This window comes from Diospyros lotus, chromosome 1, assembly GCF_014633365.1.
Source record: "Diospyros lotus cultivar Yz01 chromosome 1, ASM1463336v1, whole genome shotgun sequence".
NCBI lineage: Eukaryota > Viridiplantae > Streptophyta > Magnoliopsida > Ericales > Ebenaceae > Diospyros > Diospyros lotus.
Window position 1 is genome coordinate 52,779,198 of NC_068338.1, and position 21,293 is coordinate 52,800,490.

The 21,293-nt window shown below is 35.6% G+C and overlaps 1 protein-coding gene across 1 annotated transcript; it reads right to left on the reverse strand.

Annotated features, from left to right (window-relative positions):
* Positions 1–905, reverse strand: LOC127800914 (uncharacterized). Its single transcript, XM_052335679.1, has 2 exons — positions 544–905; positions 1–463 (listed from the first exon to the last, which is right to left on the reverse strand). The coding sequence occupies exons 1-2, from the start codon at positions 903–905 to the stop codon at positions 1–3; spliced, it is 825 nt and encodes a 274-aa protein (XP_052191639.1).
* Between the last annotated feature and the right edge of the window lie 20,388 nt (positions 906–21,293).

The window sequence follows — 21,293 nt, forward strand, 5'->3', positions numbered from 1 at the left end:
TTAATTGTTTACATTGTTGCCAAGGTTATCATCACCTGGATTGAACAACCGTACAAGGCATCGACGACGAGTGTGTCCAGTCTCTTTGCAAATGCTGCATTTTTGACTAGCCCTTGTAGTAGATATTGCAACGTCTCTTGATTCTAGAGTAGCTGCTGTGCTTGACTCTCCAATGGAGGAAGACCATTCATTAGGGCAACCAAGACGGTTGTGTCCCTGTGCACCGCATTTTTCACATTTTTTCCTTCGATGAGCTTCCCCAGCGGATGGAATCCGATCCTCTCTCGGTCTACCAGGTTGTCTTCTTTGTATGAGTGGGTGTACAACCACCCCTCTGATGTGCACAGGAATAACCCAAGCAGACTTGTTAGGGACCGGATTGATGGGAAATTCATATGCTTTTCTGACCCATCTTGAGATGTAATATGGATGGCAAAACGAATAGTAGTGCACCCGCATGAAACTGTCACCATACAATAAATAAAGACAGTGTTAATATCACGTTATGAATGAAATAAGAATAATAAAGTCAAATCATGATACCTGCTAGCAGCAACTGCATGAAGACATGGTAATTGATCAAGGTCCCACTTACGACAACTGCATGTATTCGCAGCAATGTCAACGATCCCATCGCCTTCCTTAGCATGTTTCACGAGGAACTTGTTCCCGTGTATTATAGGAACTACGCTACATCCTCGATCTAATGTTTTGCTATGGACAAAGTTGACATGCGCTACTGCAGCTGAGGTAATCTCAGTTTCGAGTCTGACAGCAGTAGCACGTCTGTCACTGAACCATTTCTGAAGCATATGTCTCAGAAATTCATGTGCACTCGTTATAGGCAACCGACGTGCTTTCATCGTGCATTTATTGAGAGACTCGGCAATATTGGTGGTCATCATGGAATATCTTCTTCTCGGACAATATGCACGCGACCACTTTTCTATTCTTGCTTCCACCAATGTCAGATGCGCCTGAGGATGCATAGACTGTATTTCTGCCAAGTATGTATCACACTCTACTTGGGTATAGCTGTATGCTGCACGGTAAAATGTCTCCATCACATCCTTTCCCTGTCTACATCGTTTCTTTAAGTTTTGCTTAAGGTGGAAGAAACAGAATACATGTGGGACATTGGGGAAGACAAAACTCATCGCATTCGCAATGCTTTGGTGTCGATCGGATACGATGACCAAATCCTCTGGCACGCCAATAGCCTCTCTCAATTTTTCCAAAAACCAAATCCATGATTTGTCAGACTCACCATCTCCAAATCCAAAAGCGATAGGATAAATCATCTCTTCCCTATCTTTACAAGTGGCAACAAAAATCACCCATTTGTATTTACCTTTCAAGTGGGTGGCGTCAATGGCAACAACTGGTCTTATGTAAGACCGAAAACCCTTAAGGGAAGCTCCAAGTGCAAAAAATGAATATAAGAAACAATTATTTTCGTTTGTTTCTATTGCCGTGATACTGCCTGGATTTGTTTCTTTCAACATGTGAAAATATGAGGGTAGCTGCTGAAATGACTCATCTGCATTACCGTAAGCAAGTCTCTTTGCATGCTGTAAACTGTAAAGACCTCCAAGCTTTAGTGTACATGATCTGCACACCATGTTGCTCCAACAACTCCCCAATTAGCATTCCAGGTGTATATTCGCCAATTGCCACTCGTTCTGAGAACAAACTCCCTATGACAATGGCCTTCACACTTCGAAAATGTGAATCGTAGACATCTGGAGTACATGTGTGACTCGGGATAAACTTCACCACATGCCAAAACGTACAACCAGGTCTACATCTTGCACGAAGCAGAAACTTATAGTTCACATCTTCGCAACCGACCTCAAATCGAACAGTGCACGGACGTCTGATTCGATAGTCCATCTTCACATGAACACAATATTGTCCAAAGGCCAATATCAATTCATGTTTACTTTTAAATAGTGCGCCTTGGTAAAAATAATCACCCTGGAAGGAAATCAACACTTCAGGTCGCATTGCCTCAATTGCACAATTTTCTACTCCAGGAACAACCCAATTTCCATGTAAAGGGTTGTCCTCAAATTATGAACCTGAAAATCTCACTTCAGGGTAATCCGAACTGGCTCCTCTTTCATTACCATCACCACTACTATCATCACCATTATCATCTGTTTCATTATCACCATCATCATCCATGTGTGCAGCATCACCTGACAAACCAGTTGTACCATATGTACCAAAATCATCATTCCACATTGGACTACGTGTTGATGTAAGTGGAATGTCAACACCTGTATCTTGATTACCACCACAAACTCCAGCATCTGTACTAATCATATCAACATAAATCACTTTATATCTGCCTCCTTCGCACATAACAAACTCAACACTATAGTCGTCATCGATAGGGAGCTTAGTACTTGGAAGATTGCTTGATGGTTCACTTAAAAAATGAATGTTGATGTCGTACATTGTTTTATCAATTCCCATCACCGTGTAAACAATATCAATCAATTGACTAAAAGTCGCATTCTTGTTAGCCATCATACACTTCTTATTCCCTCCAATGTACTTATCATCATCATTCAATTTCCCGTTCCACATGATGACCAACAGCACTTTATCCATTGCTGCAAAATTAAAAGCAATAAGTTAGGCTATTAAACTCTAATATTCCCCAATTCTTTTCTTTTTAACTATTAGTAAGTATAAAAGACTTATTTTTTTAGATTTGTACAATTCAAATGATTTTTGACTTATAAAAACTACAATATTATTTTTTTGAATAATTATGTAGTTTCTGACAAAAAATTAGTTCTGTAGTTTCTGACAAAAATTTAAAATTCACTCCTAGAAATTTAAAAATTTTATGAAAAACTTATACAAATAATACCCCTGATAAACTCGACACTGGCTTTGGTGGGTGCCAAACCCGCCGTCGAATTTGGTGGGGGGTGGGTCGACGGCTTTGGTGGCGCCGACCAAACCCGGTCCCTTGGTCGGTCGGGTTTGGTGGCCCCGACCAAACCCGGTCCGGGTTTGGTGGCGCCGACCAAACCCGGTCCGGTTGTGCAGATTTAAATTTTTTTTTTCTCTTCTTCCACACAAATCCTTCAGATCTGGAATAATAGACTAACCATATGTTTTTTACTCACAATTACAATCATTCTACATAGCTTAATAAGCAATGTGAACATAAAAATAATTAAAAACCTAAATAGAAATCGTAATTGATACCTTGAGATTGAGAATGCTTGTTGGTGAGGATGGTGAAACTTGGTGAATGCGGCTTCAATGAAGTCCTAACTGTGATTGACGAAGAAGATTGAATGACCCAAGCAGCAGAATATTGAATGTAGGAAGAATGGTTGAGTTTTGATGCTTTCAACAATGGAGAAGAAAGAAAATAAGAGAGCGTGAATGTTGAGAGAGAGGATAGATAAAGTGAAAGAGAAAGAGGCAAGGGTATTTTGGTAAATGAAGATAAGGGCAAGGTGGGCTTTCCAATTTAAAGTCTCATTAAGGGTATTTTAGGCATCTCACATAAAAGTGGCTATAGAGTGCAATTAGTTTGTTTGATTTGTCAGAAACGTTTTTTTACTAGAAAGTGGTTAAAAACAATTTTCTAAATTTCTTTTAGGTTATTTATGAATTCGTCCCTTATCTGTTAACAATAGAAACAATATATTGTTAACTTTGCATAAAGAAGAAAAGCAAGAAACATATACATATATATATATTTATATATCGAGAGAGAGGAGTGGTTACTTACAGAAAGAAAGAGATGATCAGCAGCCAGTGAACTCAATCTAGAAGCAATGGATATTGCCGGTAAAAGAACCAGCAACGAAAGGGTCGAAAGGAACGATCAATGACGAGAAAAAAAGGAACTCGAATCGAGAGAGCACCAGAGTAGACGACAAAGGGCTAAGAAGAACTTGCACTGAGAGCGATCGAAAGATTGGAAGTAGACGGCGATAAGGGCGATTGAATGAGAAGAAATCGCTAGAAGAAAAAGAAGAAGAAAATAGGGAAGAAGAATGAGGCAAGATTTTGGTATGGATTCGTGCAACCTAGCTGGGTAGCACTCATTAAAAACGCATTTCTGACCAAGTTTTTTAAATTTTGAAACGACTCAAAATTTTTCAAAAATTACACAAACTATCGAAAAAAATGTTTCAAGCCGTTTTTCCAGTTTTCAAAATGGGAAACAGTTCGAAATGCCAAAACGATGTCTCTGAGCTATTTCTGTGCTTCACAGATAACCACGAGAATGATACCCCAGCCTATTAGAAAAAGATCTCAAATTTGAGTTTTTTCATGGGCAGTCTCAAAGTTCTCCACCTTATGGAGCACAAGTTTTGTTCTTAAAAAGAAAAGTGGATTACAAATTTTTTACATTAAATGGTCACTAAATTTTACATTAAAATATAAAAAAGTTATTAAATTTTAATTTATTATTAAAAAATGACTAAACTTTAATTTAATATATAATTTTATAATTATTGTTAAAAATATTAACATAATAGATTTATATATAATATTAAAATACTACATCATTTAAATTCAATCCAAATGAATAACCCGACCTGAAAATTCAACCTGATCTAAGATGTTTGTTAACCCAATACAAATTAATAACAAATAGTTACTAAACTTTATATTGAAGTATAGAAAGATTTATTGAACTTTAATTTATAATCGTTTGATAACTTCACTTCAATTGACGTTAAAATATTTTAATGGATTGCTGGCGTGTCTAAACAAAATATGCATTTAGGTCTATTAAGTTGTATTATAGCAAGAATCCGTTAAATGTTGAAGTTTGCATGTCAAATAAATATTTTGGGTCAGGTTATTCATTTGGGCCAAATTTATATAACGTAATATTTTAATATTATATATGAGTTCATATTGTTAGTCACATTAATATTTCGTTGATCTCTTTTAACGATAATTAATTATAATTATAAATTAAAATTTAATATTTTTTTATAATTTAATATAAAATTTAGTAATTATTTATTTATTTAGCCCTCCATTGTATAGAAGAAAAAAGAGCAACTCAAAATGTCGATAATCTATGGAGGATTTGAATTTGACTTTAACAAATGTTTGTCGATCAGTCTTAATCTTTTGTCCATGTCGAGCATTTTTTATTTTATCTAATGCGAACGTGTGAACCCCTCTCCCTGTCACAACCCCCTTCCCCACCCTGAATTGCCAAACCTGCCCCGTCCCTCCCCCCCCAACATACATATGTGAATACATAGATATAATTTTATATTTTTTAAATATTATTATAAATTATTATCTAAATAAATTATTAATTTTGATTTATTCCGTTAAAGTTATAGTTTAGGTTGCATGGAAACGGAAATGAAAGACGTTTTCGATAAGAAACGAAAACAAGGAAATGATATTTAAAAAAAAAAAATAAGAAATGAAAACTCAGGGTAAATTGTAAATTTAAAAATTATAAAGGTTTTTTTTATAAAATAATTCTTAATATAAAAAATATTCAAACATAAATAATAAATATAAATTCCATAATGTATTAGAAATATATATATATAATAATAAATATATATATATTGTTAACTTCACACATATATATATATATATCATGCATACATTGTTAACTTATAAAGATATAAAGAGAGAGAGAGAGAGAGATAAGGGGTTTACTTATAGTTACAAAAGGGAAGGGATGATCTGCATTGGCAACGAGAAGGTTGAAAAAGAATGACCAGTGACGAGAAAAAATTGAAGGACTGAGAAGCATGACGGAGCACTAGAGAAGAAGAAGAACAGAAGAAAAAAGAAGAAGAAAATAGGCAAAAATAAAGGAGGAAACAGGAGAAGAAATCGTTAGAAGAAGAAATTGCTGAAAGAAGAAGGAAAAGAAATCGCTGGAAGAAGAAGAAAAAGAAAATAAGAGAAAATGAAAGAGGAAGCTTTTTTATAATTCATCATGCTCGGTGCATCAAGAACAATCTTCACATGCACCCACAAACCAGCACTCACAGTGATTTCAAGAACAATCTTCACATGCACACAAAATCCCGAAATCCCCAGTCTTGCTCATTTAACTAACATGATCAATAGTCTTAAACTAAACGAATCATAGTATAATGCAGCGGATATAATAACATCAAAATGTCGTGGCCTTCCACGAGATTCTTACATATTATTTCCACAACAAAATACGTTGTACAAAGCTACCAAATGATAACAACATTATCATACAGTCGTTCATACGTATATCAAAGTAAATGCTATTGCCTCAAAATACTACAATAGCTATCATATTAAATATCGTTGGCCCTCAACTCGCCACATCCTCGCCTTCATAGCAATCCCTGGCTAGAACGTTGAATGTTCCATGGGTATAACCCAAGTTAGATGATAAAACATCTGAATGATGGCATGAAATATTTTACTGAATGTATGAAAGACATACAAGCATGGCATATACAGATAACGATAACATACAACACGTTTAACTTAATGAATCTCCCTGACATACTCAACCTCCCATGAAAAATCTATTTCACACACCTTTGGGGTTGATCTTACCGCGACATACTTAATCCCTGAGTGCCCTACCATGTCACCCGATCATTGGGATTAACCTTGCCCCCATTCTCAAGAAGACCCCATCCCATCCTCATTGGACATAATAACAACACGAAATTCAATACCCTAATGATATGTAAAATCACACGCTATGCACCGACTCTTTTTCAAGTAAAAACAGTTGATGTAATTTACCACATGTTCAATATGCATAAGATGCCACAAGTACTTAAGTAAAATGCCAACACGATATAACCCAAATTTCGGAGGGTATAACCGCTTACTGGAACTGGTTCAAACACATGCAGCCTAAGTTCAAGAGGGTAAAACCGCTAACCTGAACCCACTACACACACCAAACCATTTTCAAGACCATGGATAAGACTGGAATCGAACCGCTTACCTTATTCAAAAACTCTATTTCTGCCTCGTAATGCATGCTAAGCTTTGAAATGTGTGCCTGAATAATTTTCTGGCTTTGACATGCTTCTTTACCTTCAAATTAATCGTCAGAACTTTCTGGGATTTTTTGGAAGATTTTTCTTATTTTTTCTCTATTTCTTCTATTTTCTTTTTTCCTTTTTTTTTTTTTCCATTTTCTGTTTTTCTTTCCTTTTCCCTCCATCTTCTACCTTTCTTCTCTGCTTCCCGTGCTCTCTTCCTCCAGTGCACGACCTACGATCTGTGCCTCCCAGCCACCGCCGCCTCGGCCCTCCACCGACCGCTGCCGCCTGCTAGGGTGGCCACCGATCGCTCCCTTGACCGCCACACCATCGTCCCTGGACTGCTGGATCTTCGTTGCGCACTACCTCTGCTCCGCTATCGCTGCAACATTGATGATATGGCTACCCAACTGCTACAACAGCCGCTTCAGTCGCCGGCCACCATCGTGCACGCCACCGCGACCTCATTGCCAACCGTTGCTGCTCTGCCCAGCCATCATTGTTGTTGCTGCTCTGCTCGAGCATGCTGCCATGGCGCTTGGAGCTTGTTGCAACTCTCAGCTTCTTCATTTCCATTCCATTTCCATTTTCCCTTCATTTTGCTACCATTCTCCCTCTATTTATAGGCTACCCGTCGACTTAAGCGCCTTGGACACCACTCTTGCATCCAAACTTGGCCACCACTCCAATAAATTTTGGCCATGAAGCTTCTCGGAAACTGCCACAGCACACACGTACATATGCGTATATATATAACTATATATTATACTATAATCTAAAGAAAATTGCACATTAAACGCAAATTTCTATCTTAATTTCACTTTGGTAATTATTTTATTACAATTATGCCCTCAAACATCCAATTAATTTGCATTTTAATATCGAAAACACAAAATTAATAATGCAATATTACTCGATAAATATGATTTTGCCCCAGTGTCCTCACCAAGCTATCATTTCATTCTGAAACCACTGAAGGGTTATTCTTTATGAAAAATCGGAGCCCCCTCAGGGTTCCGTTGATTTTCCGGAGGTTTCCTACGATAATTCGATAATTTAGGTCGAATCGATATTGTACCAAAAACTGTTCCCGATTCAATTTATTTTGATACCTAAAATCATTCCTCGAATCACTCATCAGTACTGTTTCATTTTCCTTAGCTATCTAAGGTCTGGGGTACTTCCTTCGGATGATTCAGTCACTTAAAGTTGCGATAGTGTACTCTATAGGCTTATTTTTTCAAAAATACCATTTATACCCTTCGTATAATACAATTTTAACTAAGGGTGTCAACAGTTCGGATTGGTCCAATTCTATAAGAATCTAGCAACCGAACTATTTTTAACGGTTACGAAAAAATAAGAATTGTAACCAAACCATTACATATATAAAACCAAACCATAACCAATTCGTCGCATCGGACCGATTTCGGTTCTATCCAATTAACATTTAACTTCTAAACATTTTTACAAAATATGAAACTACAAACAAATTTGCTAATTAAAATAAACCCATAACTTCATTAATGTTTCAAATATTGAAGTAAAAGTAGAACAAAATAATTCATAGACTATCTCATCAAATGAGATTACATCGACTATTTAGTATAGAAATAGCGCATAAAAGTCTAGAAATAAAAAAGTTTATGAATAACAATAACCAACAACAAAAAAGAAATAAATAAAAATTAACAGATTAAAATTGCAAGTAATAATATATTTATGCGTATGTATATATATATATCCAAAAAATTATAATATATATACAAGTATAATATCGGTTCAGGTTCGGTTCAAACCACGGTTTGAAAAAAGAAATCAGTAACCAAACCAAATATATCGGTTCTTAATTTTTTAGAACCAGAACCTGATCGTTAAACTATAGAACCAATCCAAAAGGCACGAATCGGTTCGGTTCGATTTGGTCCGGTTCATCGATTTTCGGATCTTTTTTGACACCCCTATTTTTAACCTCAAGAATTTTTATGGGTACTACAACAGGTTATAGTTACTTTAATAATTGTAATTATAATCATAATTAATAATTTATTTATTTATTTTAATCATAACATAATCTATACATATTTTATATTTTTTTAGTTGTGTCTGTTGATGTAACATCTTTTTGTATATTAGTTTTGATGATAAAAAACATCTATTAGCTTAATCCCTAAATCATGAGTCAAGATTGTGGTTTTCAACATATATCAATTTCAATATCAAGTATTACTTTGCGAAAATGAAAACCAAATAAATTTCAAGTATCGAGGTTTGCAAAACCTTATTTTTTCTAAGTCTAGAAACTAACCTTATAAGGAGACCTATAAGAAAATATTTTCTTTTTAGAAAACTATCTCTCGGTATTTTGATAGCTAATATTCATTGGTGTTAAAATGATTTTTAACGAATTTTTCAAGAAATAGAAAATATATATTTTGGAAGTAGCAAAATCGCAAAATCATGAGTTTGTACTAAAACCCAAATTCTACTTTCTTATTGTTATGGATTTTGATTTTCTAGATATTTTTATTGAATCCAAATAAGGGGTACTTTTATTATTTACATTTATGTATTAAAGTAAATGGAACGTAAAATATAAATAAAAGAAAATGTGGACATTTACCTACATTAAATGTTTTGGACTATGTTTTGAAACCTACATTCTATGTTTCGAAACCTTTGACATTTCTGTCAGCAGAGATTTAAAATCCAAGATGCTTTTGTTTTGCATATTAAAAGCTTCTCAAAGTATTTTTAAATGTTTTCTCCATGCTCTAAGAATTTAAATTCAAATTTGAAGTGGAGAACATTTTTAAATCATAGTGGGCATAAGACCTTGTCTCGCACTTAATGTTGTCTCTAAGTGTAAGTCCAACTGGAAAGGCTGTATGTTTTTAAACATGAGGAATATGTTTCGAAACCTAAAGTGTAAAATTGTGATGTTTCGAAACCTGTATGCTATGTTTCGAAATCTACTTTTCTGTCTTGTCTCTAACGGCTATAAAACAGTTAGATTTCTATCTCTTGATATAAATAGTAAGTGTTTGAAGACAATAATATGCAAGTATAAGAGAACACACACTAGAGACACATACACAAACACAAGTGGTGATCAAAACCTTTATTCAAGTTCTCAAAGAAGATCTTCTACAAATCCTACTCTTACACAATGCAAGTGTGAAAGGAGAAGTAAGTGCAAACAAGGAGTCTCATGACTGCACTCCCACCCTACAATTAAAACACAAAACAAAACACAATAAAAATTTTATATTTTTTTTCTTTGTTTAGGTGAGAGGTTTATACTCGTCAGTATACAAGTGCAGTTGTAGTCCAAATTTAAATTTATATTTTCTGAATGAGTCCAGGTCGTCCACTGAGAGATTTATTTATGGCAAAATAAAAAGAATGTCACACAAGCACACACGCATTTGGATAAATTGGCAACAAGGTTTTTTATGGTTTTTTAAACAACAGATTCTAGGAAATAAATTAAGGCAGTAATTGAAATAAATACTTTAAGTGAGAATATAAAATTGGATAGTACTTGAGTTAAGACAATTTCAGTGCCAACCCGTTGATTCCCAAATTTTAGCATAAAAGATTAGCAACATTAATTTAATTTCAGATATGAGGGTTTGTTATTAAATGCAATTAGAGATGATGATAGTTGTAGGTTAAGCAATCCCCATACATGATATGCAGGATTCTAATTTAAGCAACCACCATAAATTCAATTGCAATTAATACACAAAACAACTAAATTAATCATCCGGGTTTGGGTATGATAGCGTTTCCAGTTCTAGTAACTCTCATACATGACATGAAAGCTCTAAGTTAGGCTTACGCTCCAATCCAAACCTAGTGATTTCTCAATAATTAAGATACACTCATACTGAAATTTAAATTAATGTTATTTATTTAAAGCGCAGCTTTCTTTGGGAATCATTGGCGTTGGACATTGTCCTTGCCTTAACCCAAGATTAGATTTAGCTACTCATTTCCATTTAAAAGTTAATTGACATGAATTTAAACGACGTAATTTAAATAACAGAATTTAAATGACAAGAAATTTTAAAGGCATAAACTAACCGGCCATTTAGGCGGTGGATAATTAAATAACAAGAATTAAAATTGCAGAAATTTAAAGGCATAAACTAACCGTCCATTTAGGCGGTGAATAATTAAATGACAAGAATTAAAATTGCAGAAATTTAAAGGCACAAATTAACCGGCCATTTAGGCGGTGAATAATAAAGTAATAATAAATGACATAAGAATTTAAAAGAAGAAAGGAAGGAAGTAAGATCACAAGAGAGAATACTAAAGAAAAGGGGAAAGAACAAGAACAATTCTCAAAGAGAGAATTATAAGGAAACAACTAAACTTTGATTCAAGAATAATAATCACACTTACAAATGCAATCAAGTGATCTATTTATAGACCACAAGATGCAATACAAACCACACAATTTCAATTATTCAACTAGACATAATTATATCTAATGGGCACTCACACACTTAAAGTTAAATGGATTTTAGCTATAATACACACCTAATATTAAATGGATTTTAGCTAAAATACATACCTAATAAAGCATTCATAAAGTTAAATGGATTTTAGCTATAATATCCACCTAATAGTTAAATGGATTTTAGCTAAAAAACACACCTAATAAAGCTCTCACATAAAAAATAAAAATAGATTTCTATAAATTGGTTTTTAATCTTCATTAGGATTAAAAATAATCCTTGGGCCTTTTCCAAATAATATCTTCCATGGGTTGCTCAAATTGAGCCTTAATTTTTCATGGGCTTGATTTCTTCATGGACTTGAATTCTTCATGGGCTTGATTTTTCCATGGGTTTGATTTCTTCATGGACTTGAATTCTTCATGGACTTTAAGTCTTCATGGGCTTGAATTCTTCATGCCTAAAAAAAAAATAAAAATAATTTAATGTTATTAATAAATTATATATTATATATATGTATTACACATGGCACATATATATATTATATTATATTATATATATATTACATGCATGCATATAATGATGTATATGTATTATATATAATTTTATATATTATTATTATTATTATTATTATTATTATTATTAAATTTTACTTTAAAATTTCATTTCATTCATTTTTCAATTTAAACTTGCATATAACCATAAAATATATATTAATATCTAATTTAAACTATTTTTAAGATCAAAAGAAGGGTATAATTATAACAAAATTTTTATAAAATTAACCACTAATCATACCCCCAACTTAAACATTGCTAGTCCCTTAGCAATCAGATTATACACCTGCCAAACTTTATTCACAATAACTGTATAAAAATATAAACCAGATGATTCATGACTAGACCTTACACCCCCCAACTTGAATTGCAGTAATAAATCAGGGTTGTTAGGAATACCTGTAACTCCACAAGTCCATAGATTTGCTGTGAACTGCTAAAACTTAAACAACAAATGAGCACACCATATATATATATTTATATTTTCACACCAAAATAAAAATTTCATGCAAGTCATAAGATAAGCAAAATGCGTCTCAAGAGTACAAAAAGTACTCCTTACTCAGCCATCTTATCAAAGACTTTGCTAACAACATTCCACAGTTTTGTTTTGTTTTTTTTTTTTTGTTTTTTTTTTTAAAGAACACAACCAAGAAAAATTATGCAAGTTGTACAATAACTAGATGCGTCTCAAGAGTACAAAAAGTACTCCTTACTCAGCCATCTTAATAAAGAGCATTTCTCACAGTGATAAATCTAAATTAATCGGACCCCTTTGGCGCTTGTTACTAATTGCCTTAGACCAGTCTATCCGAGGCTCATGAGGATCGTACTGTGGAACATAAGCATGTAATTTCTCTAGCAGCTTATCAATGGTGGATGCAGAAATGAGAATCTTTCTTGCTGAACGAGAAATGAACTGTTGGTCCACAGCCTGATCAAGAAAAGAGAGTAACCCATCGAAAAAATGGTTAACATTTAAAAGTCCAATAGGTTTGGTATGGAGATTACTCTTGGCCCAGGAGATTATACAAAAGATTTCTTCAAGTGTTCCAAAACCTCCTGGTAAAGCAATGAAGGCATCTGACTGATAAATCTTACAAGCCATGCGCTCAGACATAGAAGTCGTTTCTATAAGTTGACTGCGTGTAATCCCGGAAATATGTGGTTCAGCTAAAGGGATTGGCATTATACCTACCACAAATGAATTTCCAAGATGTACAGCTTGTGAAACATAACCATTCAATCCACGACTTCCCCCTCCATATACCAAATTAATTTTTTTCTCTCCTAATTTTTTACCAAGTTCGCTCGCTGCAAGTGCGTAACAAATATCGCTCCCAAGTTGAGAGCCACAAAGTACACATATGGTATTGATTCGACGAACTAACTGGCCTTCCATGTTTGTTCTTTTTGTATGTCCTGAAAAGAAGTTTGGCGATCAAAAGTAGCTATACAACAATTCAACAAGAAATAAATACAAACAAAAATCATGCGTATGTATAAGTAGTTGTGATTGTGGCTCACATCTTCCTCTGGTTTTACGTCCAGAAACGGCTTAAACACTTTCTATGAAGTGGGGATAAGCTTCCCATCCAATTTTCTTATAGATTGGCAAACAGGGTCGTTTTTAGTCAGATTCCCAAGACTATAGCGTTGGTGGTCACTTCTGAACTGGGTCCATAAAGCAAGAAGTTCTCTTTGCACTATTCCACACGGATGCGTCTCAAGAGTCAATCGGATATCATCCAGAGACTCCTTACTCAGTCCATCCTTTATGAAACTAATTTTATCTTCTCGATTTATGGACGTAAACCCCACAGATTTGCATCGTGTGTTACAGGTCCATCGAGCACATTTGTAACAACCATTCACTCTTTTCGCTCTTCTTTTCTTCGCAAAACTACTCTTCCCTAAGCCTGAAAAATACTTAAAACTAGGTGAAGTTTCACCAGCTAATCGAACTTTTGCTTCGATCAGCCAACGAATATCTTCAGGGATGTTATTAAGCATCAACAACCTAAGTCTTTCACACCTAGCAACATAAATTTTTTTCAAATCATTCTGCGGGAGAGATGGATAGTACTTGTGAATTTTTGAGAGATAAAGATCCATTTTTTTTTTTTTTAACTATACTAAGAAAAAAAAGTAAAGAACTATAAACTTTACAAAAGGGATGAGAATACCTGATCGGAGAATAACACAAAGGAGAGAAGACTGAGCTCAAGAAGGGTGGCTTGCCTTATACAGATATGGAGTCTCTTATAGAGCAATGACCATCACTATTTTACACTCGGCTCGAGGCATGCCATAATTACAGGGTTATGCTTGGCGTCTCTTTTTCAACGCTTGGTGCCTCATTTTTCAACATTTGGCAGTGTGCCTTATCCTTTATAGGGCAGTGTGATTGCACTGTCCAAGAAAAGATAGCTACCACCAGCGTCAATTCTGTCTCTCTCAATTCAAATTTTTTTTTATTATTTTATTATTATTTTTTAATTTTTTTATTCTTATTCTTATTATTATTATTATTTTTTTTTTGATTTTTTTTTTTAATAAATGTTCTGTTTTAGGGGCCCAATAAAATCATACATACCACACAAGACAATATTATCGAGTCTAACAAAATTATTTGCACAATAGATCAGTTTCAAACACCAATAAAATCAAGTACACCTTAAATTGCGCATTGTCCTCAATCGACAATAAAAGGATAGAAGATAGGCATACCTGGTGGTCTTTAATGCATGAACTCGTATGCAAAAAATTTTTATTTACACTGCACACAGAGAAATACTATTTGAATCAAAGTTAATTAAGTAATGCAGAAAATGAACAACTTATATATATAATTCTTTATTATTTTATTTTATTTTTATTTTATTTTATTTTATTCTTTTTTTTTATTTAATTTTATTATTATTATTTTTTTTTTCAGATCTATAAACATCCATTTAACCTAAATGGAAAGGTGGTTTTTTAACGTCAGATTCCCAGACGATAGGAAACTTTCCCTACTCATCAGATGATGATGGATCATCTAAATCCACAACTCCTTCATTCTCCTCAACACTACCCTGGTATGGTTTCAACCTATGACCATTGACTGTTAGAAGCTGTCTAGACTCCGGATTTTCTATCTCAAATGCCCCATATCCTGAGATGGACTTGATTACAAAGAGGCCGACCCATCGAGACTTCAATTTTCCTGGGAATAGATGCAATCGAGAATCATACAAGAGTACCCGTTGCCCTACCTGAAAGCTTTTTCGAATGATGTGCCGATCATGTAACTCTTTCATGCGAACCTTAGCCAATCGTGCATTTTCAAATGCTTCATTCCGAATTTCCTCAAGTTCATTCAATTGGAGCTTCTTGGATAAGCCTGCTTCAGTTAGACTCTTGTTGATTTTATGAATTGCCCAATATGCTTTATGCTCAATTTCCACCGGCAGATGACAAGATTTACCGTATACTACTATAGGGAGACATTCCCAAAATTGTTTTGTAAGCTGTCCTGTACGCCCAAAGAGCGTCTACTAGTCTTAAGGACCAATCCTTACGATTAGTAGCAACAGTCTTTTCCAATATGCGCTTAATCTCCCTATTGGCTAGCTCGGCTTGACCATTGGTTTGGGGATGGTATGGTGTTGCAACCTTATGCAGTACACCATATTTCTTCATTAATCCTGCCACAACTTTATTACAAAAATGGGAACCCCCATCACTGATGATTGCTCGTGGCATCCCAAATCGACTGAATATGTTTTCTTTCAAAAATTTCACGACAGTCCTATGGTCATTTGTTCTGGCCGGGATTGCTTCTACCCATTTGGACACATAGTCAACAGCAAGTAAGATATATTCATGACCAAATGAATTGACAAATGGGCCCATAAAATCCATACCCCAACAGTCAAAAACTTCTAACACTTGGATCGGATGTAATGGCATCATGTTTCTCCTTGACAGACTTCCTAACCTTTGACATCGATCGCAATTTGAACAGAACTTGTACACATCCTTGAACAGTGTCGGCCAATAAAATCCACTCTGAAAAATTTTTGCAACTGTTTTCTTGACAGAAAAATGGCCTCCACATGCAATAGTATGACTGAAATTGATGACACTTTGTTGCTCATGATCGGGTATGCATCTACGGATGATTTGGTCAGGACAATACTTGAAGAGGTAGGGCTCATCCCAAAAGAAGGTTCTGACTTTTCTGAAGAATTTATGCCTATCTTGCTTACTCCAATGGTCTGGGATCAGACCAGTTGCCAGGTAGTTCGCAATGTCGGCATACCAAGGGACAACAAATGATGCACGAATAACATTCACTTTAAACAGTTGCTCATCAGGGAAATTGTCATGAATTGGTTCATCAAATTGTGTGAGATCTTGACTTGGAATCCTTGACAAATGGTCAGCCACCACATTTTCTACTCCTTTCTTGTCTCTGATTTCAATGTTGAACTCTTGCAGGAGTAAGATCCATCGGAGCAGACGGGGTTTTGCATCTTGCTTTGTGAACAAATACTTCAGAGCAGCGTGATCAGTAAAAATGATCACTAGTGACCCTACGAGGTAAGATCGAAACTTGTCCAGGGCAAAGACAACTGCTAGTAACTCTTTCTCTGTAGTGGTGTAATTCTTTTGTGCCTCATTAAGAGTTTTGCTAGCATAATATATCACATGAGGTTTCTTATCCTTCCTCTGCCCTAACACAGCTCCTACCGCATAATCACTAGCATCGCACATAAGTTCAAACGGGAGGGACCAATCAGGGGACTGAATGATAGGTGCTGAAATGAGTGTATCTTTCAATTTATCAAAAGCATTTTGACAGGCAGGACTCCATTCAAACGGAACATCTTGAGACAACAAATGGCACAAGGGTCTTGTTATGGTGCTAAAGGAAGCAATGAATCTCCTATAAAACCCTGCATGTCCCAAAAAACTTCTGATGTTTTTCACATTCCTAGGGATGGGGAGTTTTTGAATTGTTTCAATTTTTGACCTGTCTACCTCCATCCCCCTAGATGAAACGATGTGCCCCAAGACTATGCCCTGTTTCACCATGAAGTGACATTTTTCCCAATTGAGTATCAGATTTGTTTCCTCACATCTTGCTAAAACCTTTTTCAGATTCTCCAAACAGGCCTCAAAGTTACTTCCATAAACAGAAAAGTCATCCATAAATACTTCAACAATCTGCTCAACCATTTCACTGAAAATGCTCATCATACACCTTTGAAAGGTGGCTGGAGCATTGCATAACCCAAATGGCATGCGCCTGTATGCAAATGTCCCAAATGGACATGTGAAAGTTGTCTTCTCTTGATCTTCTAGTGCAATTTCTATCTGATTGTACCCTGAGTAGCCATCTAAGAAACAATAGTAGGCTTGGCCTGCTATTCTCTCCAGAACTTGATCCAAGAAAGGCAAAGGAAAATGATCTTTCCTTGTCACAGAATTGAGCTTTCTATAATCAATGCACATACGCCATCCTGTCTGGATGCGCGTGGGAATCAGTTCATTGTTCTCATTTTTTACAACAGTGACTCCAGACTTTTTGGGTACTACCTGTGTTGGACTTACCCACTTAGAATCAGAGATTGGGTAAATTATTTCAGCATCCAATAGCTTAAGCACTTCTTTTCTGACAACTTCTTTCATGTTGGATTTAATCTCCTTTGCATTTGCCTAACTGGTTTTGCTCCTTCTTCCAAGAATATCTTATGAGTACAGATCAAAGGGCTAATACCTTGTAAATCTGAAATGGTCCATCCTAATGACTTCCTGTGTGCTTTTAGAACTTCTATCAGTTGTTGCTCTTGCTGAGGTGTCAAACTTGAAGAGATCACCACTGGGAATGCTTCCCCTTCTCCTAGAAAGACATACTTCAAATCACTGGGCAATGGCTTTCTCTCAGGCGTGGACTGATGGCTATCAGGAGCCATGAGCTTACTGTCCAAGTTCCTTAATGGCTCTAAACCAGGCATCCATGTAGGCTTCTCACTTTCTTTGCTTATGACTTCCACTTCTTTTATTTCTTCGAGATCTTGATTTCCTTCTTTGGGTCTTCTCATGAACTCTTCAAAACATTCATTGGTCAGTGTTTGGATCAAGTCTACCTCATCCACTTCACTCTCAGTGTCCTGATGTTTGGCTACCTTGAAGATATTCATTTCTACAGTCATGTTCCCAAAAGATAGCTTTAACACACCATTCCTACAGTTGATGATGGCATTTGATGTGGCAAGGAATGGTCGACCTAAGATGACTGGCACAGGAGGTTGAGGCCCCTGATGCGGCTGGGTGTCCAAAACGATGAAGTCCACTGGAAAGTAGAACTTATCGATTTGTACCAGAACATCCTCCATAATTCCTCGTGGAACTTTGACTGATCGATCAGCCAGCTGAAGGGTCACTCTAGTGGGTTTAAGCTCACCTAATCCCAACTGTTGATACACACTGTATGGCAACAAATTGACACTAGCTCCTAAATCCAAGAGTGCACGATCAACCTTTTGACTTCCTATGATGCATGTAATGGTTGGATAGCCTGGATCTTTGTATTTGGGAGGAGTTTTCAATTGGAGAATGGCGCTGACTTGTTCAGTCAAGAATGCCTTTTCATGCACATTTGTTTTCCTTTTGACAGTGCACAGATCTTTCAAAAACTTTGCATATGAAGGTGTTTGTTTGATTGCATCCAACAGCGGAATGTTGATTCTCACTTGCTTAAACACTTCATATATATCTGCATTTTGTTGCTCTTTTTTCAAATGATTCAACCTTTGTGGAAAAGGTGGTTTGGGCCTGTATTGAATTTCTTTCTCATCTTCTTTTTGTTTTTCATTTTTCTCATTTTTTTCATTTTTTCTCATTTTTTTCATTTTTTTCCACGGTGGATTCATGATCTTTTGGTTCTTTTTCTTCATCAACATGTTGGTTTATCCTAGGATCAGTTGGTTTCTCAATTATTCTTCCACTTCTTAGGGCAGTCACTGCTTGCACTTGTTCATGAGTGTTGGTTTCACTATTTGAAGCTTCTACCTGGTTGGTTTGCCTAATTGGGTTAGGATTAGTTTGGGATGGAAACCTCTCGGGTTCTCTCACACTCAATGTTTGTGTTATCTTGGTCAATTGGCTCCTAATGTCTTCTATGGCTCTGTTTGTTTGGTCTTGATTTTTGACAAGCTGAGCAACCTGATTATTGATACCTGTTTGACTTTGGATGAACTGGTGCAAGGTATCTTCCAAAGATCTCCTATGAGGAGGTTGGTAAGTATTGGATGAAGAACCTTGATTTTGTTGGAAGGTATGTTGTTGTGTAGGGAATGGAGGTTGAGAATGATTTCCAGAATCATTTCTCCAAGAAAAATTGGGGTGATTTCTATTATTGGGATGGTATGAATTGTAGTTCTGATTATTCCCATAATAGGCTCCACTCTGATTTTGATTTTGTCTCCCCTCAAAGTTGTGTGAATGATTGTTATTAGTCTGCCCATACAATACCTCCTTGAAAGCAGGTAGGGTAGGACATTCTTCAGTTGAATGATCTGTTACATCACACACAGCACACTTTACTTCCACTTGATTAACAGATTGCACCTTTTTGGGTTGCATGTTTTCAACTTTCTTTGTTAAAGCAGTTAGTCTTGCATTTAAATCGTCACTCTCACTCAGTTGGTATCTCCCTCTAGGTTGTGAATTTTCTCTTGAATCAAGAGCAGATGTTGGACCAACTTCCCAGTTCCTTGTATTCTCAGCCAATGTGTCAAAGAAGTGGAAAGCTTCTTCTGGAGTCTTCTCATAGAATTCTCCATTGCACATTGTAGAAACTAGCATTTTCAATTGGGGAGTGAGTGAATCATGAAAGAAACTGACCATTCTCCATTGCTCAAAAGCATGGTGCGGACAAGTGTGAAGAAGGTCTTTAAACCTTTCCCACGCTTGCGCAAAATTCTCATTTGGTTTACAGGCAAAGTTCATGATTTGTCTTTGAAGAGTAGCAGTTCTGTTGGCAGGGAAGTATTTTTTTAAGAAAGTTGTTTGCATTTCTCTCCAAGTTCCTATAGATCTAGGTGGAAGAGTGCTTAACCATATTTTTGCCTTATCTTTCAGTGAGAATGGAAAGAGTTTTAATCTTATGACATCCTCATTTGCTGTATGGTCCATGCAAGTGCTACATACTTCCTCAAATTCTTTCATATGAGTATATGGATTTTCAGAATCCATGCCATGAAAAGTTGGCAACAATTGGATTGTGCCAGGTTTGAAGTTAAACCTATGATGATTGATAGGAAGAATAATGCATGAGGGGGTTGTCTGCCTAGGAGGATGAAGATACTCCCTAAGGGGTCTGATCATCTCCTGATCAATGGGATCAGGGTCACCGTGGTCACTACCACGTGCAGACATGTTCTGTGGAAGTGGCATGTTCTCATTGTGTTGAGACATGAGTGACTGATTTTCTACAGTTTTACCTGACCTAAGTATCATACACTATGCAAAAATAAAGTAAAAAGAAACAGAGTTACCGAATTTATCAGGAGATGCTTCTTCTTATATTTTTTTTTTCCTTTTTGTTTTTGCCTCAATCTTCCCCGGCAACGGCGCCAAAATTTGACTGCACTCCCACCCTACAATTAAAACACAAAACAAAACACAATAAAAATTTTATATTTTTTTTCTTTGTTTAGGTGAGAGGTTTATACTCGTCAGTGTACGAGTGCAGTTGTAGTCCAAATTTAAATTTATATTTTCTGAATGAGTCCAGGTCGTCCACTGAGAGATTTATTTATGGCAAAATAAAAAGAATGTCACACAAGCACACACGCATTTGGATAAATTGGCAACAAGGTTTTTTATGGTTTTTTAAACAACAGATTCTAGGAAATAAATTAAGGCAGTAATTGAAATAAATACTTTAAGTGAGAATATAAAATTGGATAGTACTTGAGTTAAGACAATTTCAGTGCCAACCCGTTGATTCCCAAATTTTAGCATAAAAGATTAGCAACATTAATTTAATTTCAGATATGAGGGTTTGTTATTAAATGTAATTAGAGATGATGATAGTTGTAGGTTAAGCAATCCCCATACATGATATGCGGGATTCTAATTTAAGCAACCACCATAAATTCAATTGCAATTAATACACAAAATAACTAAATTAATCATCCGGGTTTGGGTATGATAGCGTTTCCAGTTCTAGTAACTCTCATACATGGCATGAAAGCTCT